Source organism: Olea europaea, unplaced genomic scaffold (genome assembly GCF_002742605.1).
Source record: "Olea europaea var. sylvestris unplaced genomic scaffold, O_europaea_v1 scaffold977, whole genome shotgun sequence".
Lineage (NCBI taxonomy): Eukaryota > Viridiplantae > Streptophyta > Magnoliopsida > Lamiales > Oleaceae > Olea > Olea europaea.
Window position 1 is genome coordinate 96,320 of NW_019268276.1, and position 16,352 is coordinate 112,671.

The following is a 16,352-nucleotide window of genomic DNA, read 5'->3' on the forward strand; positions in this document are numbered from 1 at the left end:
GTTGTTAAAGGTGAATAGATATCGAAAAATCTAGTCCTTCTTTTTGTCTATATCCTTTAGCTACTGATCTAACCTTATATTTGTCTATTAATCCATTTGATTTCAATTTCTTTTGAAGTTCCATTTGCAGCCTAAAGCTTTGTTTTCTGGAGGACGATCAACCAATTCGCAAGTATGGTTGTTTATGATGGATTCAATTTCATTATGTACTGCTTCTTTCCAAAAAGGAGCTTTAGGAGAGGATATAGTCTTGTCAAATGTCTTGGGATCATTTTCTAATAGATAAGTTATGAATTTTGGATCGAATATCTTACAAATTCCTTGCTTCTTACTTCACCTGGGCTCTTCATCTACTTGAAGATTATCATCATCTTTATTTGCGCCATCATAAGTTAGTTTAAGCGAACCTATTTCTTTTTCCTTACAATGAAAGATATCTTCAAAGAAAACTATATTGCTTAACTCAATGGTCGTACCTTCATGTACACCAAGTAATTCAGATTTTTTAACCAAAAATCAATATGCGCTACTGTTAACTGCATATCTGATAAAGACACAATCGATTGTCTTAGATCCAATCCTAACTTGTTTAGGCTTAGGTATTTGTACCTTTCCTAGATACTCCCACACTTTAAGATATTTTTAGGAAGGTCCTTGATCTTTTCATAACTTATAAGGTGATTCAACCTTATTCTTGTATGGTATCTTATTGAGGATATGATTAGCCGAAAGGATAGCTTCCCCCACAAGGTTTGAGATACGCCTAAACTAGTTAACATTGCAATAATTATTTGTTTAAGTGTTCTATTTTATGTTCAACAATCCCATTAGATTGAGGTGAATACGATGCAGTGGTTTGATGAATAATTCCAGATTTTGCACGAAGTTCTTCAAACGATGCAACATACTCTCCACTTCTATCACTACAAATTATCCTTATTCGTTTTCCAACTTGATTTCCAACTTCAGTTTTATAATGTTTGAACACATCTAAGGCTTTATCTTTGCTTTTCAACAAGTATACGTAACAGTATCTTATACAATCATCTATAAACATGATAAAATACTTTTTACCACCTCTTATTTGTATGAACTATAAGTCACAAATATTTGTGTGAATAAGCTCCAAAGGTGTCGTGGTTCGTTCAACCAAATGAAATGGCATTCTGGCCAACTTTGTCTCTACACATATCTCGCATTTTCTTTCATTAAAATGCATACATGAAAGTGAACTTAAATTCATTATCTTGCATATAGAGTTAAAGTTTGCATGTCCTAATCTGTGATGCCATAAATTAAACGACTCAAGAATATAGCTGAAGAAGATACTTTATTTCTTGACTTGTTTGGTACAACAGTTAGGACATTAATTCATTTTGAATAGTCCATTTTTTACATAGCCTTTGCCTACATATATTTTATTCTTGGTAAGTATGTCTATGTTATTCTTGTTAAGTACAAACTTATCAGATACAAAGGCTAGGTTGAAGCCATTATTGCTTAACAAAAAATCTCATACTGAGTTTGTCCGAATATCTGGCATGTGAAAAACATTGTTGAGGCTAAGTTCATCTCTGATGTCATCTTCAATATCACTTTACCTTGTCCATCCACTTTTGAACTTGAGGAATTCTCCATGAACAGTTTCTTTCCCTCTCCTGAAGTGTAAGAAGTGAACATTCCTTTATCGGCACTTATGTGACGGGTAGCACTCATATCGACTCATCATTCCATGGGGTTTCCAATGTTGTTGCATTGTAGAATGACAATTGACAAATTCATATCAGATATACAATTTGATATGGAATCAAATTCAGTGTTATTTGCTTGGGCTTGCTTCTTTGGTTTGCGATAGTTGACGGGGCGATATCTAGCTTTTTCACAGTTGTAGCAATTACCCTTGAACTTCTTTGCATCCTTCTTTGAAGGTTCAACAGAATGCTTCCTCTTCTTGCTTTTGTTGTTGGATTCCACTACATTATTATCAGTACAAATCAAAGATTAATAAATAATGAAATCAATTCAAAATGTGTGTTCGTTTGTTTTTGCTAGCTTCCATTTCTTTAGAGCACCCCTACCAATAAAGCCAGGAAATTCACAACCTGATAACCCTGATAACTGATTCTCACATGAGAGTAGAGGTTTTTCATTCCCTTTCCAAAAAAAGACGTTCTAGAGAGAGTGAGCAAAACCAGCATGACTGCTTTTATATGTAAATGCTCGTACAAATGTTAGTTTAACTTTTCTATCTCATGATGTGTGCCCTCTCTTTCTCTCTCTCTGTGGGGAGGGGGCACAGTTTGGGAGTTGGGTGTTAGGTATTTCCTGATTAGGCACAAATGTTATGCATATACTTGAACTTGTGAATGCTTGAAGGACTAGTCGAAATATTTATTTAGGGGATCTTGACATTTGCTGCTTTTCTTTTTAATCCATTAATGTCTATTTCTTTCTAATGTTTTATGTAACGTTCCTTCTAGTTTCCATGCAATCTAGACAGCAAGTTAGTGCTTGTGCTCAAACTTCTAATTATCGAGATGTAACATTTGATATTATTTGGAACAATTCTGTATTAAAATTCAAGAAATTAGAGAAGGTAAAATGATGTTTATTTAAATTGCTTTTAACAACTATACCACGTGTCTAGTATTTTGAACCCCTCTATCTTTTTAATTATTTTCCTCATTAAAATTTACCACCTATATTATCAATATCCATAAATACAATTTTATCCTCTATATATATATATATATATATATATATATATTTTTTTTTTTTTTTTTTTTTAACACATTGATTTAACATATAGAAATGGTATTTCTTGTCAAGGATCAAAATTTCTAGTTGGCCTGATCTACTTAAGCTAGATTGTAAAGGACCAAATGGCCAGTCATTTTGGAAGCATGAATGGACGAAACACGGCACATGCTCTACTACACCAAATGATTATGATGCCTACTTCAAATTGGCAGCAGATTTGAAGGATGAGTACTACATTTTACGGACCCTCCGACAAAGTGGAATTTAGCCTGCAGTAGTATGCACAACTTGTGGACAATCTACTGTTAACATCGATGGAGTCAATGCATCCATTGTTGGAGCTACAAGAAGCCGGATTCAGATAAGATGCAAAATCATTGACACAAACAAGAAAAAACCTCGTCTGCTGATGTATGAGATTATTGTAAGTGTTATGCCCTATGTCCAATCAACTTTGGACATAAATACTTTTAATATATAGTTTATACGATTTATGACAGATCTATTATTCAATTAATTAATATTCAATGGAATTAAATAATAGAGTCCGTAGATCCAAGTCTTAGTAATTTGTTATCACAAGAAGTTGTGATTGTGAAATATAAATTACATATGATCGAATCTTAAATCATCTGTCGTCGTACGTAATGACAAGATACGGATATCGTTATTATGGATAGATCATCACGTGTGACATTTCTTACTTGTGAAGTAAATAGCTGATCTCACAAGCTAAAGTGTTGTAACACTTGAATGAATACATGAATGTTTTGCTATAGAACAAAACATTAGAGACCCATCGAGAGATTCCACATGGATATCTATCTGAGTGTTAGTGCTTAATCTCTAACGTTCGGTAGTGAAATTGGTCATTTAACTTGAGGTAGTTATAGTGCCTTATATGAGGACAATTATGCTTTGACAGTGTTGGATGTTGCTCTGCCAAGGGCTACTAATACGGCATCGTTCGGGTATATCAAGAATCATATGAAGGTTGTGAATGACCAATAGAGGATTCATCACTCTTAGATAGTAAGAGGTAATGATCTGCATTTCATTCAATTAAGTCAATTAAGTCGATAATAAAATCCTTGGCCAAGGTGTACTTAAAAGCCGAAAATAAGTTTTCAACTTATATTGACTTAATAGGGCAATGAAAGATATGATCGATAATCGGGATTGACGTACTTCCAAATCTCGTAATTGATCGGATCATATTGAAGAAGTGATTATAGTTTCACGGTAAATGAATGAGTTTGGTTTTATCATACCACGTGACATTTCCCGTCACATGTATTGCCTTAACACATTGTTAGATGTCAATTTGAGACGACGAGTGTGAATTGGTGATAAATTAAAAGGGTATTTTAATTTATCAATTTTTATTAGATCAAAATAGTAATTCACATCTTTAGATATCGTGATCAGAAACTTAATGGGTCGCACACAAAATGAGAACTGAAAGATTGTGATTTGTCAATTAATTAATTTAACAAGCGTTGGATAAATTAATTAATTGAGTTGCTTATTTATAGGTCTGAATTAATTAATTTATGGACCAGATTTAATTAAATAGATTAATTAAATATTGGATCGAGTCAGACCAAGTCCATTTAGACTTATATAAATATGACTATGATTTTCAAACTCTGTAGAGAATTCATTATTCTTACTAGCACAAAAAGAAAACCCTAATTCTACAATCTTGTTCTCTGTGTGGATCACCATTGGAGGCTGGACAATTTGACAATCGTGGAAGACAGATCAAGGTGGTTGGAACAAAGAAAAAGCAAAGGAGTTCGCAAATTTTAAAAGGTATGACTTTTATCACAATTTTTATCTAAACACAGAGACGATTTTTAATGAGAATTGAAATCTATTTTACATTTTGTTGCGCATGATTAAGTAGATTCACATCCATTGTCATATGTTATAATTCTACTGGAACTACTGTAATTAATTGTCCTCCACCACATATTGGTTAAACATGTTTGCAAAGTGGCGGTGAGGTTGATTTTCTATAAACTAGGTTATTGCTATTTTTAGTTTAGCTTACGTGCTTGTCACGTTAACTAAATGTTAAAAGAATTTATGTTTTATGTCTATTATATATTGGAGTTTAAAAAGATATTCAATAAATTTTTTTTTTTACATTTTATATACATAAAGTTTGTTATATTAATCTACAATTTGAGAACACGAGGGCTAAAGTGGAATTGTTTCAGTTCTTGAGGGACCAAAATGAAAATTTTTAGAAATAAGATTTAAATGAATAAATGATGAACTTAATATTCACAAGCGGCCATATGAATCATTTGTGGACATGAGAGCAATTTTGGAATTAATTGAAATATATGAAAATTTAAGGGATCAAATTGTTATTTAAGAAAAATGCCATGTGATTTTCAGACTTGCCTATAGTTTCAAGGATAACTATGATATAATATATGAGGTAAGAGGAAATAATTTCAATGATGGAAAATCTGGAAGACCAATTTGCAATTTTGAAAACTTAACATATCAAAGTACAATTTTGACAATAAAATATGAATTGAGGATTTTCTATCCAAATGAAAGAATATGTTCAGTTCAATTTGATTTTTTTGGCCAATTGTTCGAGTAAATTGAAGTTTCTACACATTAAGACAAAAAAATTATGATGCACAAAAATATAAGGATCCAATAGTATCGAATTTCTTTATTGATGGATCACATGTAAATGCTAAAATATCATTTTACCATTAAACAACGCTACCTAGTTACGATTTTCATGACAAAGTTAAGGAACCATTTAGAATATTATGGAAAGGGAAGGAATCGAACATTTGGTAAACAAAAGCCTGCATTTGTTATTTTGTCATGTTCAATTGAAGCACACCTTTCATTAGGAGGGGATCGGTTACAAGTACGAAATGCTTTTCAAATAGAAGTGGGATAGCAGGATAAGATAGTTATACTCTACTTGGCATTCTAGTTCAAATACTCTTAGGATTTTTACCAACTCTCATGTCCCAGGAAACAATGATCATATCATATTTGCAATGATAGGCAGGAAAGAAATGGCAGAAACAAAACCAACAAAGAATCAGATTAAAGACACAAGAATTTCAGGTTTTTCGGGACAAAATTTCATCAACCAATGCAGGGAATTTAACCCCGAGTCAATCTGCCATTACAAGAGGAAATATTACAGTGTTTATCTTACACAAAACAACACCACTCATCACCCAACCGAGAATAACCAGAAAGCTTCCAGAAAGTTTACAAGAATTGCCCGCAGAGAGCTTTCTCTCTCAATCCTACTTTCACTCTCTACAGAAAATGTGCTCCCCACATTTTCTTGTCCACACCCTTTCACGTATCAGAACTGGTCCTACTTATAGCCACAGATCAAGAGACTTACAAGAATATGTGTGTAATATTCAGCTAAAATAACTACCAGAAAATTAGTTAAAACCAAAGGCTCCTAACTGATTTTCTAACTCACTAACTAATCCAACTAATGAGTTTAATAACAATCAAGAATCAATATTTTCTCTACAAATACTAGGGAGGTTTTTATTCCTCACATTCTCCGGTATAGATGAAAAAGATGGTGGTATAGAAGTAAGTTCAAAGGCATCGGTTTACTTTTATTGACATGAGCACTTTCCGGGCATTGGATTCTCACCAATGTTTGCGTTACTCAAGCCGACATTCGGAACTCTTGGCCTCTGAGTCCATATTAGTTTAGGTCTATCTCAGGAAATTCTGTAAGTGAAGTGAAGGCAGATCCCGCACAATTTTGGAAAAATTAAATTTGAGGTGAGATAATCCTATTCAGTAGTCATTACAAGATCAATCACTAATGTTTAGTTTACGTCAAATCGTGTTAGTTGAGGTAAACTTTCATAGTTAATTATTTAAATAAATTTAATTAATTTGAAATTTATTTAAATTTTTGTCACGACAATAATAAGGTAAGAATATATACCAGTACTGAGCTCAAAGGTGAAGAGTAGATCTGGATATTTAATAACTATACGGTATCCGGAATGAGGACTTAAACTAAAAGCTAAAAGGTGTTGTTCCTAGATAGATGAAAGGGCACACGAGGACATTTACACAAGAGCAAAAGCCAATTTCCATAACCAAAAAAATGCGAATACAAACTTATACACCTCCTCTAGGTTGCTTTAAAGACTATCAAATGTTTCATTGGCTTCTTGCTGAATTCTCAAAAGTAAAACAATTTGACCAATCACCATGTTTGGTAGACAATTTCCGATTTTTACAATGAACTGAAAAAACTAAATAATAGCAGCATTGTAAATATTTGACAATTTTTTCAGCTGGAAACTTTCCCTTCGAAATCTTTAATGTTCGTGTGTTTTCTTATTTTTTTTGAGCAAAAGTTACTCGTAACAGATTATCTATAAGGGACCTAAGTATTATTTTTTTAAAGCAGCTGCAAAGAGATTATGGAACGAAACTTTGGAAATGGTACTCGGAATATATTATCTATTATGTTTTCTATCTTTTAATTTTACGTTTGAAGTCAAACAAAAGAAATTAAATAGAGGGCAAGCCAAATTAATGAATATATGTTTACAGTTATATTCAAAAACATCAGAATCACCAACTAGAGGAAGCGGCAAGTGGAAAAATAAAAACTAGCGTGCTACTCCAATATGCACAACTATAATCAGGACTGATCCTAAGAATTTTTAGGCCCTAAGCAAATAATTATTACAAGGCCCTATAATTTTTTTCTTTTTACAAGCTAAAAGATAGAATTGCAAAATAAAACATCACTCACAACCTCAAGAAATTAGGCTAGCATCATATTTGATCAATTGTTCAAACACTTTTATTTCGTTTTCTTTTGGCACATTTAGATTCAATTTTTCGAGCAAACATAATTATAAGTAAAGAGCAATAGAACTCGATTGATGAGTCTAAATTAAAAATTTCCCAAACTTTATGCACGTGAAACGATTTAGCAATCAAAATTCATATAAAAACCTGAATAATGAGCATGAGTAATTAACGATAGCACATAGGAGTAAGCAATAAACAAATAATTTTCAAGCCTTAAACAGTTAATTATGCATTTGTAAACAAATAATATACGAATCTTTACTGTTGCCAATATTTTCACTAGGTAATGCATCAAAATCTAGAGAAATTAGAAGCTCAAATCAATAACTCTGCTGCCAATTATGCATTTGCAAGTAAAGATTCGTGTGAAAGTAAAGATTTCTTTAACCAAAACACTCAATAAGTTTGCCACAAAATTTCCACTTCAAAAGTGTAGCAGAAATGTTGGGTTTTTATACCCAATTATTTTAGTTGATGATTTAAAACAGTTGTCGAATAATTTATCAGAGCCATGAACTTGGCTCGACTCAATATGATCGACGCTTTTGGAAGGTCCAAGTTTGAGTTAAAAAGCTTTTTAGTTAGTTGGACCATTTAGTGGTGAGTTTGAACTTGGATATTAGCCCATTAGTTTAGGTTAAGTGGTAACCCATTTGCATAAGTCTTGACCTAATTGAGTGACCTAGGTGGTTTGGCTTTATATTCATATCTCTTCTCCTGCAGCCATTGATGGTGTATGTGTGTGTATGTGGAAGAGAGGGCCGAGAGAAAGAGAGGGTTGAGGGGTAGCCGGCTAGAGGGGTTGTTGGAGTGACTCCCACCATTGTTGTCTCTTCTTCTTCCTATTAACACCACCATCCATTCATCTTTGTGGAGTTTGAGAGCTCTTGGAGCAACCAAAGTGAAAGTTAAAGGTTTGGGTCGAGCAGCTCGAGCCGAGATTAAATGTTGTTCGTTTGGTTGTTTTTTGAGTCCGAAATCAAGATTTCTCAAGGGATTTCCACGATTAGAAATTTACACTTTTCTTTAAGAAACCCCAAAAGACTATTTTTTTCCCACTGCCCACGAGCAGCTGAGCAGAATTCTTGTACAAATTCAGTGCCTTCACTCCAAAAAAATCACTAACCATTTAACCATAACCCTGCTATCATTATGTACTTGCATGCAGAAACACACATTAACATGAATTTGGTCATCACCTCACATTCAATGAAAAGTTTACCTAAATTGCACACGAATGCAGAAGTTGAAATCAGTTAAAAGAGAGGAACAGCATGATGGTATTCCACGCATTATTATCTATTGAAGAGGTTTTCTAAGTCGATTTGTCCACCACCGACTAAAATAAAAGCTTTAATCATTAAAGCGATGATATTCATTTGTTTAATTGTATAAATGGTATATATTTTTTTATCAAATATATATTTTATAAATACATTTTATAGAATTCACAACTATTATATGCCTATTATAAAATTTCAGATGATCCACAAAATCAATTAAATTTTAATTTATGATTTTCGAGATGTTATTTCCTAACAGGAGTGTGCAAAAATTATCATAACCGTTTGAATTCAATCAAAATCGACTGGTTCAATCTGGTTCCACTCAAATTCTATTTGATTCTAGATATTGAAATCGAGAAACAAACTGTTTCAATATGATTCTCTATTCGATACCTTAAAAAAAACCTCAACTTGACCAGAAATGTTTACTTTATATTCTAAAAAGTGGGTTGGTGTCTAATGCATCAACCATTTTACTTTTCTTCAGAGTCTCATCATAAGGCTTCAATTCATATGCAATCCGCTATGATGTTTATAAATTCAGATAAATAATTTTTAAATTGCATAGATATAATTTTAAATTAATAAGATGCTTGCTTTCCTTTTTATCATTTTCAAATGAATATTTTCGACCCTTCAAATAAAAAAAAAAATAGTAATAAAATTGAAACATGTTTTTCAAGAACCATTCGAACCATTTAATCAATTGATTTAATTGTCATATTTAGTTAAACTTGAAAATGCAAATAATTATCCTCAAAATAAATCATTTTAAATAATAGACTATGAAGATTTTAGATATTTAAACAATTACAGCTTAAAATCTTATACAGTTAGATCCTCCATTGATATCGATTATTAAATTCGTGACTTGATTGAAGAAATCGAATTGGATTAATTTAAATTCCATACTTAGAGAAGAAATGAGAAATCATAATTCTATTTCTGCCTTCCACTCATTCTCTGCTGTTACTTTCATCCACAGTAATTTGTGTTTTTTCTTATTCTTGGAAAAGACTCTCCCCCACCACTCTAACCTACCCCCACCAACGGCAATCATATCATATTCTTTCTGTATCTCTCTCAGCCTTCATTACGATTTAAGACCACAACTAATTTTTTCTGAAAACAAACTGCCCATATCTTTGAAGAGCACAAGCAAATCTGGTAGTGCTTTTTTATTGATCTTGAGCAATTATCTGACCGTCACCCACTAGCATATGGGACCCACTTTGACAGCAATGTTTGAAGATCTATCAGTGAAATACCTAAATTGCCTATTCATCATAAACAATGATTTAACTATTTAGGACAAAATGATCATTCTAATCTAAATTGGTCCAACATTGTGGCTGAGATCTTTGATTTCTTGCCGTAAATGTCTATCAAACTAAAAAGCAACGGTCACAATTTCTCTATAAATTAAAATGAGAATTTCTACCAGACAATATATACCATACACAGTGGTGTACGTGCGAACTTACGTATCTGACATGCACAAATATGGACATAAATACATATACAATTAAAATTATCAATATCTAGCAAAATCAATGATTATTTGATACCTAGCTTTCTTGCATTCATGATTGAATCAACACGAACTAGAAGGATGTTCTTGAACTTCGTGTTCTCACGCTTCTATATGTATTACTCTACTTCATTTGAAATAAAAGAAATCTTTTTAGATAATTTTACATTTTCAATCTGACATTATGTGAGTATCACGAGCTCATTTAATGTTCAAATAAATATTTTTTTGTTAGCGGCCGACGTCAATGTCACAATTTTATTTTTAAAGGGATCTTATTACAATAAAGAATATCATTAAACCTATGTTAGGCCACCATTCTTCTAAAAACTCATTTTCAACCACATATTTTAACATAAAATAATTTACACATAAACCCTAAAAAATAAGGAAAAGTTTTGCGTTGGCGTACAAAATTATTTTATGTGATAATATGTGGTTGAAAATGGATTTTGCAAAAATGGGGCCAACATAAGCTTAATGATGTTCTTCATTATGAATAAAATGCTTGAAAAATAAAATTTAAGAGTTTATATATATATATATATTCGAAAGTTATACCCATGATCTATTTTAAAAAGTTAAATTGAATTGTCCCTTGGAGTCTAATTTCAAGATTTTACTACTTAAAATAAAGAATATTTAACTTGAAGGAATATTTAGTTAAAAAGTTAAAAAAGTTATTGCTAGTACATTGTTTGAAGTACAAAATATTGTTATTTGCACCCAACATATAGTTAACGTGCCACGCACATAATGTAAACTAGGAATAGCAGTAACCTAGTTTATAGAAAATCAACTTGACCGCTACTTTGCAAATACGTTTGACCAATATGTGGCGGAGGACAATTAATTACGGTAGTTCCAGTAGAATCATAACATATGATAATCTCATACAACAGTGTACGAGGGTTTTTCCTGTTTGTGCTGTTGATTTTGCATCTTATCTGAATCTGCCTTCTTGTAGCCCCAACAATGGATGCATTGACACCATAGATGTTAACAGTCGATTGTCCAGAAAGCGTGCATACTGCAGGCTGAATTCCACTTTGTCCGAGGGTCCGTAAAACGTAATGCTCATCCTTCAAATCTGCCGCCAATTTGAAGTAGGCATCATAATCGTTTGGGGTAGTAGAGCATGTGCCGTGTTTCATCCATTCATACTTCCAAAATGACTGGCCATTTGGTCCTTTACAATTTAGCTTAAGTAGATCAGGCCAGCTAGATTCTAATCTTGAAACCAAATTTTGATCCTTCACAAGAAATACCATTTCTATGTGTTAAATCAATGTAAAAATAAAATGATTTTAAATAAATGTAAAGAAAGGACAAAAATGTTACCGTAATATCTTTGGCAGGTGCGCCGGCACAATTACTCAACTGGCCAATGTAGTTGTCGGGCCACAATCCATGAAGTGTGAAGTTGTTAGGAGTTCGAAGACAATTTCTATTCTTTATGCTACAAAAAGCCCTAGGCCATATTTGAACCAACTTGTGGTAATCTAACCCCTCCGAAACGTACAAGTTGGGAATGATGATAGCCCACAGTACGAATAAAGAAGAAACCATTGTGATCAATTCTAACCCGATAAAGATTTTCAAAATTTGACTGTACATCAAATAAAAACCAGAAATAAAAGAGAAATCGTTGTGAGTGATCATTTCTAATTGAACATTTATGATATTGTTAAAAACGATAATTTTGGAAAAGTTAATTGAATCCTTTTACCTCAAAGCTGCAATACTCTAAAAGCTTTCCCTTGCAATATGTCCAATTTCCAGGATCCCAGAGCCCGGCACAGAAAGTAAAGTTTGTGGTTTTCTTTATCAACCCGAAATTTTGGCGTTCAAGAAGGTGACTTGCGTGCTAGCTTGTTCTCAATCCACCTTACCTATTTAAGTCACGAAATAGAAAAAGGTGATCTTTAGTTTTTCACTTAGAGAGAGAGGGGAAAAAGAAGAAAAACAAAAAGGAAAAAAACAACTATCAAGGCAATAAAACCACAAGAACATAGTTCAGAAAGTTTTGTGAAAAAATACAATCTTAATCAAGAATTAAGCTATTAAAGTGAAGAAAAAGGTGATTTTTAATTTTTCACTTAGAGAGAGAGAGAGAGAGAGAACTATCAAGGCTATAAAACCACAAGAACATAGTTCAGAAAGTTTTGTGAAAAAAATACAATCTTTATCAAGAATTATGCTATTAAAGTGAAGAAATATGACTACTGGTGGAAGAAACTAACCTCAAAATGGGAAACTTAAAACAGATTTTTTTTTTTTATTTTCTTGTAAACACAAGTTGATCAGAAGAACACTTACTCTATCAATGCTAAATCCTTAAACTAGAGAATGGAAGAAGAGGAGAGGATAAAATTGGAGATAAATAATGACATATTAATAAGCTCTCCCTTGTTCTTCTAAGCACTCAGGTTTGGATTCACGGGTGGTTTTTATAAGAATTTTTAATAAATAGATGAGCTTATATGTGTGAATAATTGTGTGTTAAATTAAAGGCTATGAAATTTGGTTAAACCCAGTTATAAGTGATCTAATAAGGATTCAATTTTGGACCATTATGCATCCAATTAAAGTGTGGGTTTATATATATATAGAGACCAGGCTCAAGTCCCTAATTCCATGATGGGCCAGATTAGATCAAACGGCGTCGCTATACAGATACGATTATTGTCCCCAGATCATCATTTATTTGGTCTTTACCATTCCTAATCCATTGCAGAGACAACAGATGTATGGATGATGGATTAATTACAACACCATGACGTCTCTTCAAGAAATTCAGATCCTCAAACGAAAAGATGATGGAGACACATTTGGAGTTGCTTTATATCTTTTCGAGATTATGAAATTAAGTCAAGATTCCATATGTTTCTATCCTTCTATCTCTCTTGTAATACGTGATTTCGACCATCTGACCAATTAATTAGCTAAGTCCCTTGACCTTCATTTTCACCTTAGCAATAAGAATTTTATATAATTCCTCTGATGTCTAAATTTTGTTTGTTAATTAAAAGCTCGTTCTCTAGTATAAGTCAATGTCAACCCCCTCCTAACTCAATGCACCCTGGGAAAAAAGAATAAAACAATTTAACTCTTTCCGTGTTGTTTCTTAAGCACTGGTTGTGTTTATCAAACAACGTTAAATGAGTTTAACACGATGTTGTAATTGTATTTAATTGAAGTAAAATTTGGACTGTTGTCAACAAACTTAGACCTTAGTGAGTTATTTTTGTTTTGTTCACTTCAATAATTAAAAGCTATCCATACAAACCAACCCCGAGGGCCATTTGACTCTAATATGATGCCAACAACAAACATTTCCTTATTCGTACTATGGGCCATCATTATTTCCAACTTGTACATTTTGGACGGGTTAGATTACTGAAGTTGGTTCAAATATGGCCTAGGGCTTTTTGTAAAACAAGCATTAACAATTGCTTACGAATTCCTAACAATTTCACACTTCACGGATTGTGGCCCGACAACTACATTGGGCAGTTGAGTAATTGTGCCGGCACAGCTTTCAACTATATTAAGGTAACATTTTTATCCTCTTTTTTTCTTTTTAATTATTGTATTTTTACATTGATTTAACATAGAGAAATGCTATTTCTTGTCAAGGATCAAAATTTGGTTTCAAGATTAGAATCTAGTTGGCCTGATCTACTTAAGCTAGATTGTAAAGGACCAAATGGCCAGTCATTTTGGAAGCATGAATGGACGAAACAAGGCACATGCTCTACTACACCAAATGATTATGATGCCTACTTCAAATTGGCAGCAGATTTGAAGAATGAGTACTACATTTTACGGACCCTCCGACAAAGTGGAATTCAGCCTGCAGAATCTATGGAGTCAATGCATCCATTATTGGAGGTACAAGAAGCCGGATTCAGATAAGATGCAAAATCATCGCACAAACAAGAAAAAACCTCGTCCACTGATGTATGAGATTATCATATGTTATGATTCTACTGGGCCTACTGTAATTAATTGTCCTCCGCCACATATTGTTCAAACATGTTTGCAAAGTAGCAGTCAGGTAGATTTTCTATAAACTAGGTTATTGCTATTATTAGTTTACCTTGCGTGCGTGTCACGTTAACTAAATATAATTTTTGAATGTCTACTATAAGTATGAAAAATTTTGAACACAAAATATAATAATATCCAAATAAAATTAAAAAGAAAAAAACATTTTTTTTTTTTTAAAATAACTGAGATCGGAAATCTACTAGCGCCGTCACTGTTCTTGCGTGTGCAATATTTGTAGAACACACTATTATAAAGATTTCAGACATGTATTTCTTAAAGATAATTAAGGGCTTATCACAAATTGCATAGACAAGTTGTATCACGATAAAATCAATACTCAACAAGCGTCATAATTACTTTTAAATTAGGGGTAAGTTTGGTATGCTACATGTACCGGACTATCCGAAAAAAATGACAATATTATCTAATTGTATCGGCTAGCATACCAAACATGCTTAGTAGATTAATTGTTTTAAAAAGATAGAATAAGACAACATATAGGGCCGGATAATTTATTTTATACTGTTATAGAATAAGTGAAGACTTCGTAAAATCTCTCCAATCAACTTATCTTGTATTGCTTTTACTTATTCACCTTCTCATTTTTAATAAATTGGACCAATTGTCCAAGGTTCAAATTTTTACATGCAAGGACGTTTCAGACTTGATCTTCTAAGCCTATTTTACATCACTAAACTTGATATATTGTATTGAACACACACTAAACTAGTCATCGAACACTTCGAATTGAAACATTTACACGCAAATGACATTTCTTAACTTCTTCACTCAATATGGCATGCATCATGAGACGACTTTATTAAGTCCAAGTTTGATAGGGTTTCAAATAAAATTTTTAGTAGATTTTGATAAAAGTCGATGAAATGTATTGTTGAAAAATTATGGATCTCATAGAATATGTAGTCAAAATTAATTTTTGACATTAATTTAGATTAAAATTTAGATTTTAATTCGGACAAAGGGCTAAATCTTTAATTCTCCTCTCACGCGTATGTGACACATTTTCAAGAGGGCAACCATGTGCCAGACTTCTTGATAACTAGCCACCGCATCATCTACAACTTGGTGGAGCGTAGCTCCTTCTTTATGTTTGCTTTATGTTTCTTTAGATTCGATTGTCGGGTTGTTTAAGATTTGTAATTACCGCTTTTATTAAACTATTTTTATATGAGATAATGATGTAGTCTTTGGGTTGATTCATTTCATTTTATTAAAGATTTCGGACATGTATTTCTTAAAGATAATTAAGGGCTTATCACAAATTGCATAGACAAGTTGTTTCACGATAAAATCAATAGTCAACAAGCGTCATAATTAATAAATAGCAAAGATAAGGAAATGTTTAAAAAATCCATAAAATGGGTTTAAAAAATCCATAAAATGGGTTGCATTTATAACGAATGAGAATAGACGCTGTTACATGGAATGCAAAAACGAAAATATTTATAATCAGTAAAAAGACACAATTACAATTGTAGTATAATAAAATATTTACTTATTTATTTACCGTTGTAATTTATACAAGTTATTTGTGATTTCCAATTATACCTATATTTTTCTATTGAGATCAGTACCATAATAAAAATAAAAAAGGAGAGAATTTCTTTTTTTTTTGTGAGTTTAATGCAACGGCAACTAAATTATCAAGATTCAAAAGTAAAAAAAAAAAAAAAAAAAAAAAAAAAAAAAAAAAATTGACTTGTCAAACCCATGCCCTTTTGATCCAGTGCTTATAACTGGTGCCTTAGATCAACTCGGCCATCTTGACTATTTGTATAGAAAATACGAGATATTTTATCTATTAGAAACTACAGTTATAAACAGTCTAATAATATTCTCCA

General features: G+C 32.3%; 2 protein-coding genes across 2 annotated transcripts; one reads left to right on the forward strand and one right to left on the reverse strand.

Annotated features, from left to right (window-relative positions):
* Positions 1-1,725: 1,725 nt before the first annotated feature.
* On the reverse strand, positions 1,726-12,006 carry LOC111392776 (ribonuclease S-2-like). The gene is made up of 4 exons (XM_023018172.1): positions 11,779-12,006; positions 11,295-11,690; positions 2,079-2,172; positions 1,726-1,973 (listed from the first exon to the last, which is right to left on the reverse strand). The coding sequence occupies exons 1-4, from the start codon at positions 12,004-12,006 to the stop codon at positions 1,726-1,728; spliced, it is 966 nt and encodes a 321-aa protein (XP_022873940.1).
* Positions 12,007-13,788: 1,782 nt separating this feature from the next.
* On the forward strand, positions 13,789-14,355 carry LOC111392778 (ribonuclease S-7-like). Its single transcript, XM_023018173.1, has 2 exons — positions 13,789-13,992; positions 14,077-14,355. Exons 1-2 carry the CDS (start codon positions 13,789-13,791, stop codon positions 14,353-14,355), a joined length of 483 nt encoding a protein of 160 aa, XP_022873941.1.
* Positions 14,356-16,352: the final 1,997 nt, after the last annotated feature.

Coding starts and splice junctions, on each gene's coding strand:
- LOC111392776 (XM_023018172.1), bottom strand. CDS start 12,006: ATGGTTTCTTCTTTATTCGTACTGTGGGCTATCATCATTCCCAACTTG. Junction 11,691..11,778: donor CACCTGCCAAAGATATTACG/GTAACATTTTTG, acceptor TTTCTTGTGAAG/GATCAAAATTTGGTTTCAAG. Junction 1,974..2,078: donor TGAATTTCCTGGCTTTATTG/GTAGGGGTGCTC, acceptor ATAATAATGTAG/TGGAATCCAACAACAAAAGC.
- LOC111392778 (XM_023018173.1), top strand. CDS start 13,789: ATGGGCCATCATTATTTCCAACTTGTACATTTTGGACGGGTTAGATTA. Junction 13,993..14,076: donor CAGCTTTCAACTATATTAAG/GTAACATTTTTA, acceptor TTTCTTGTCAAG/GATCAAAATTTGGTTTCAAG.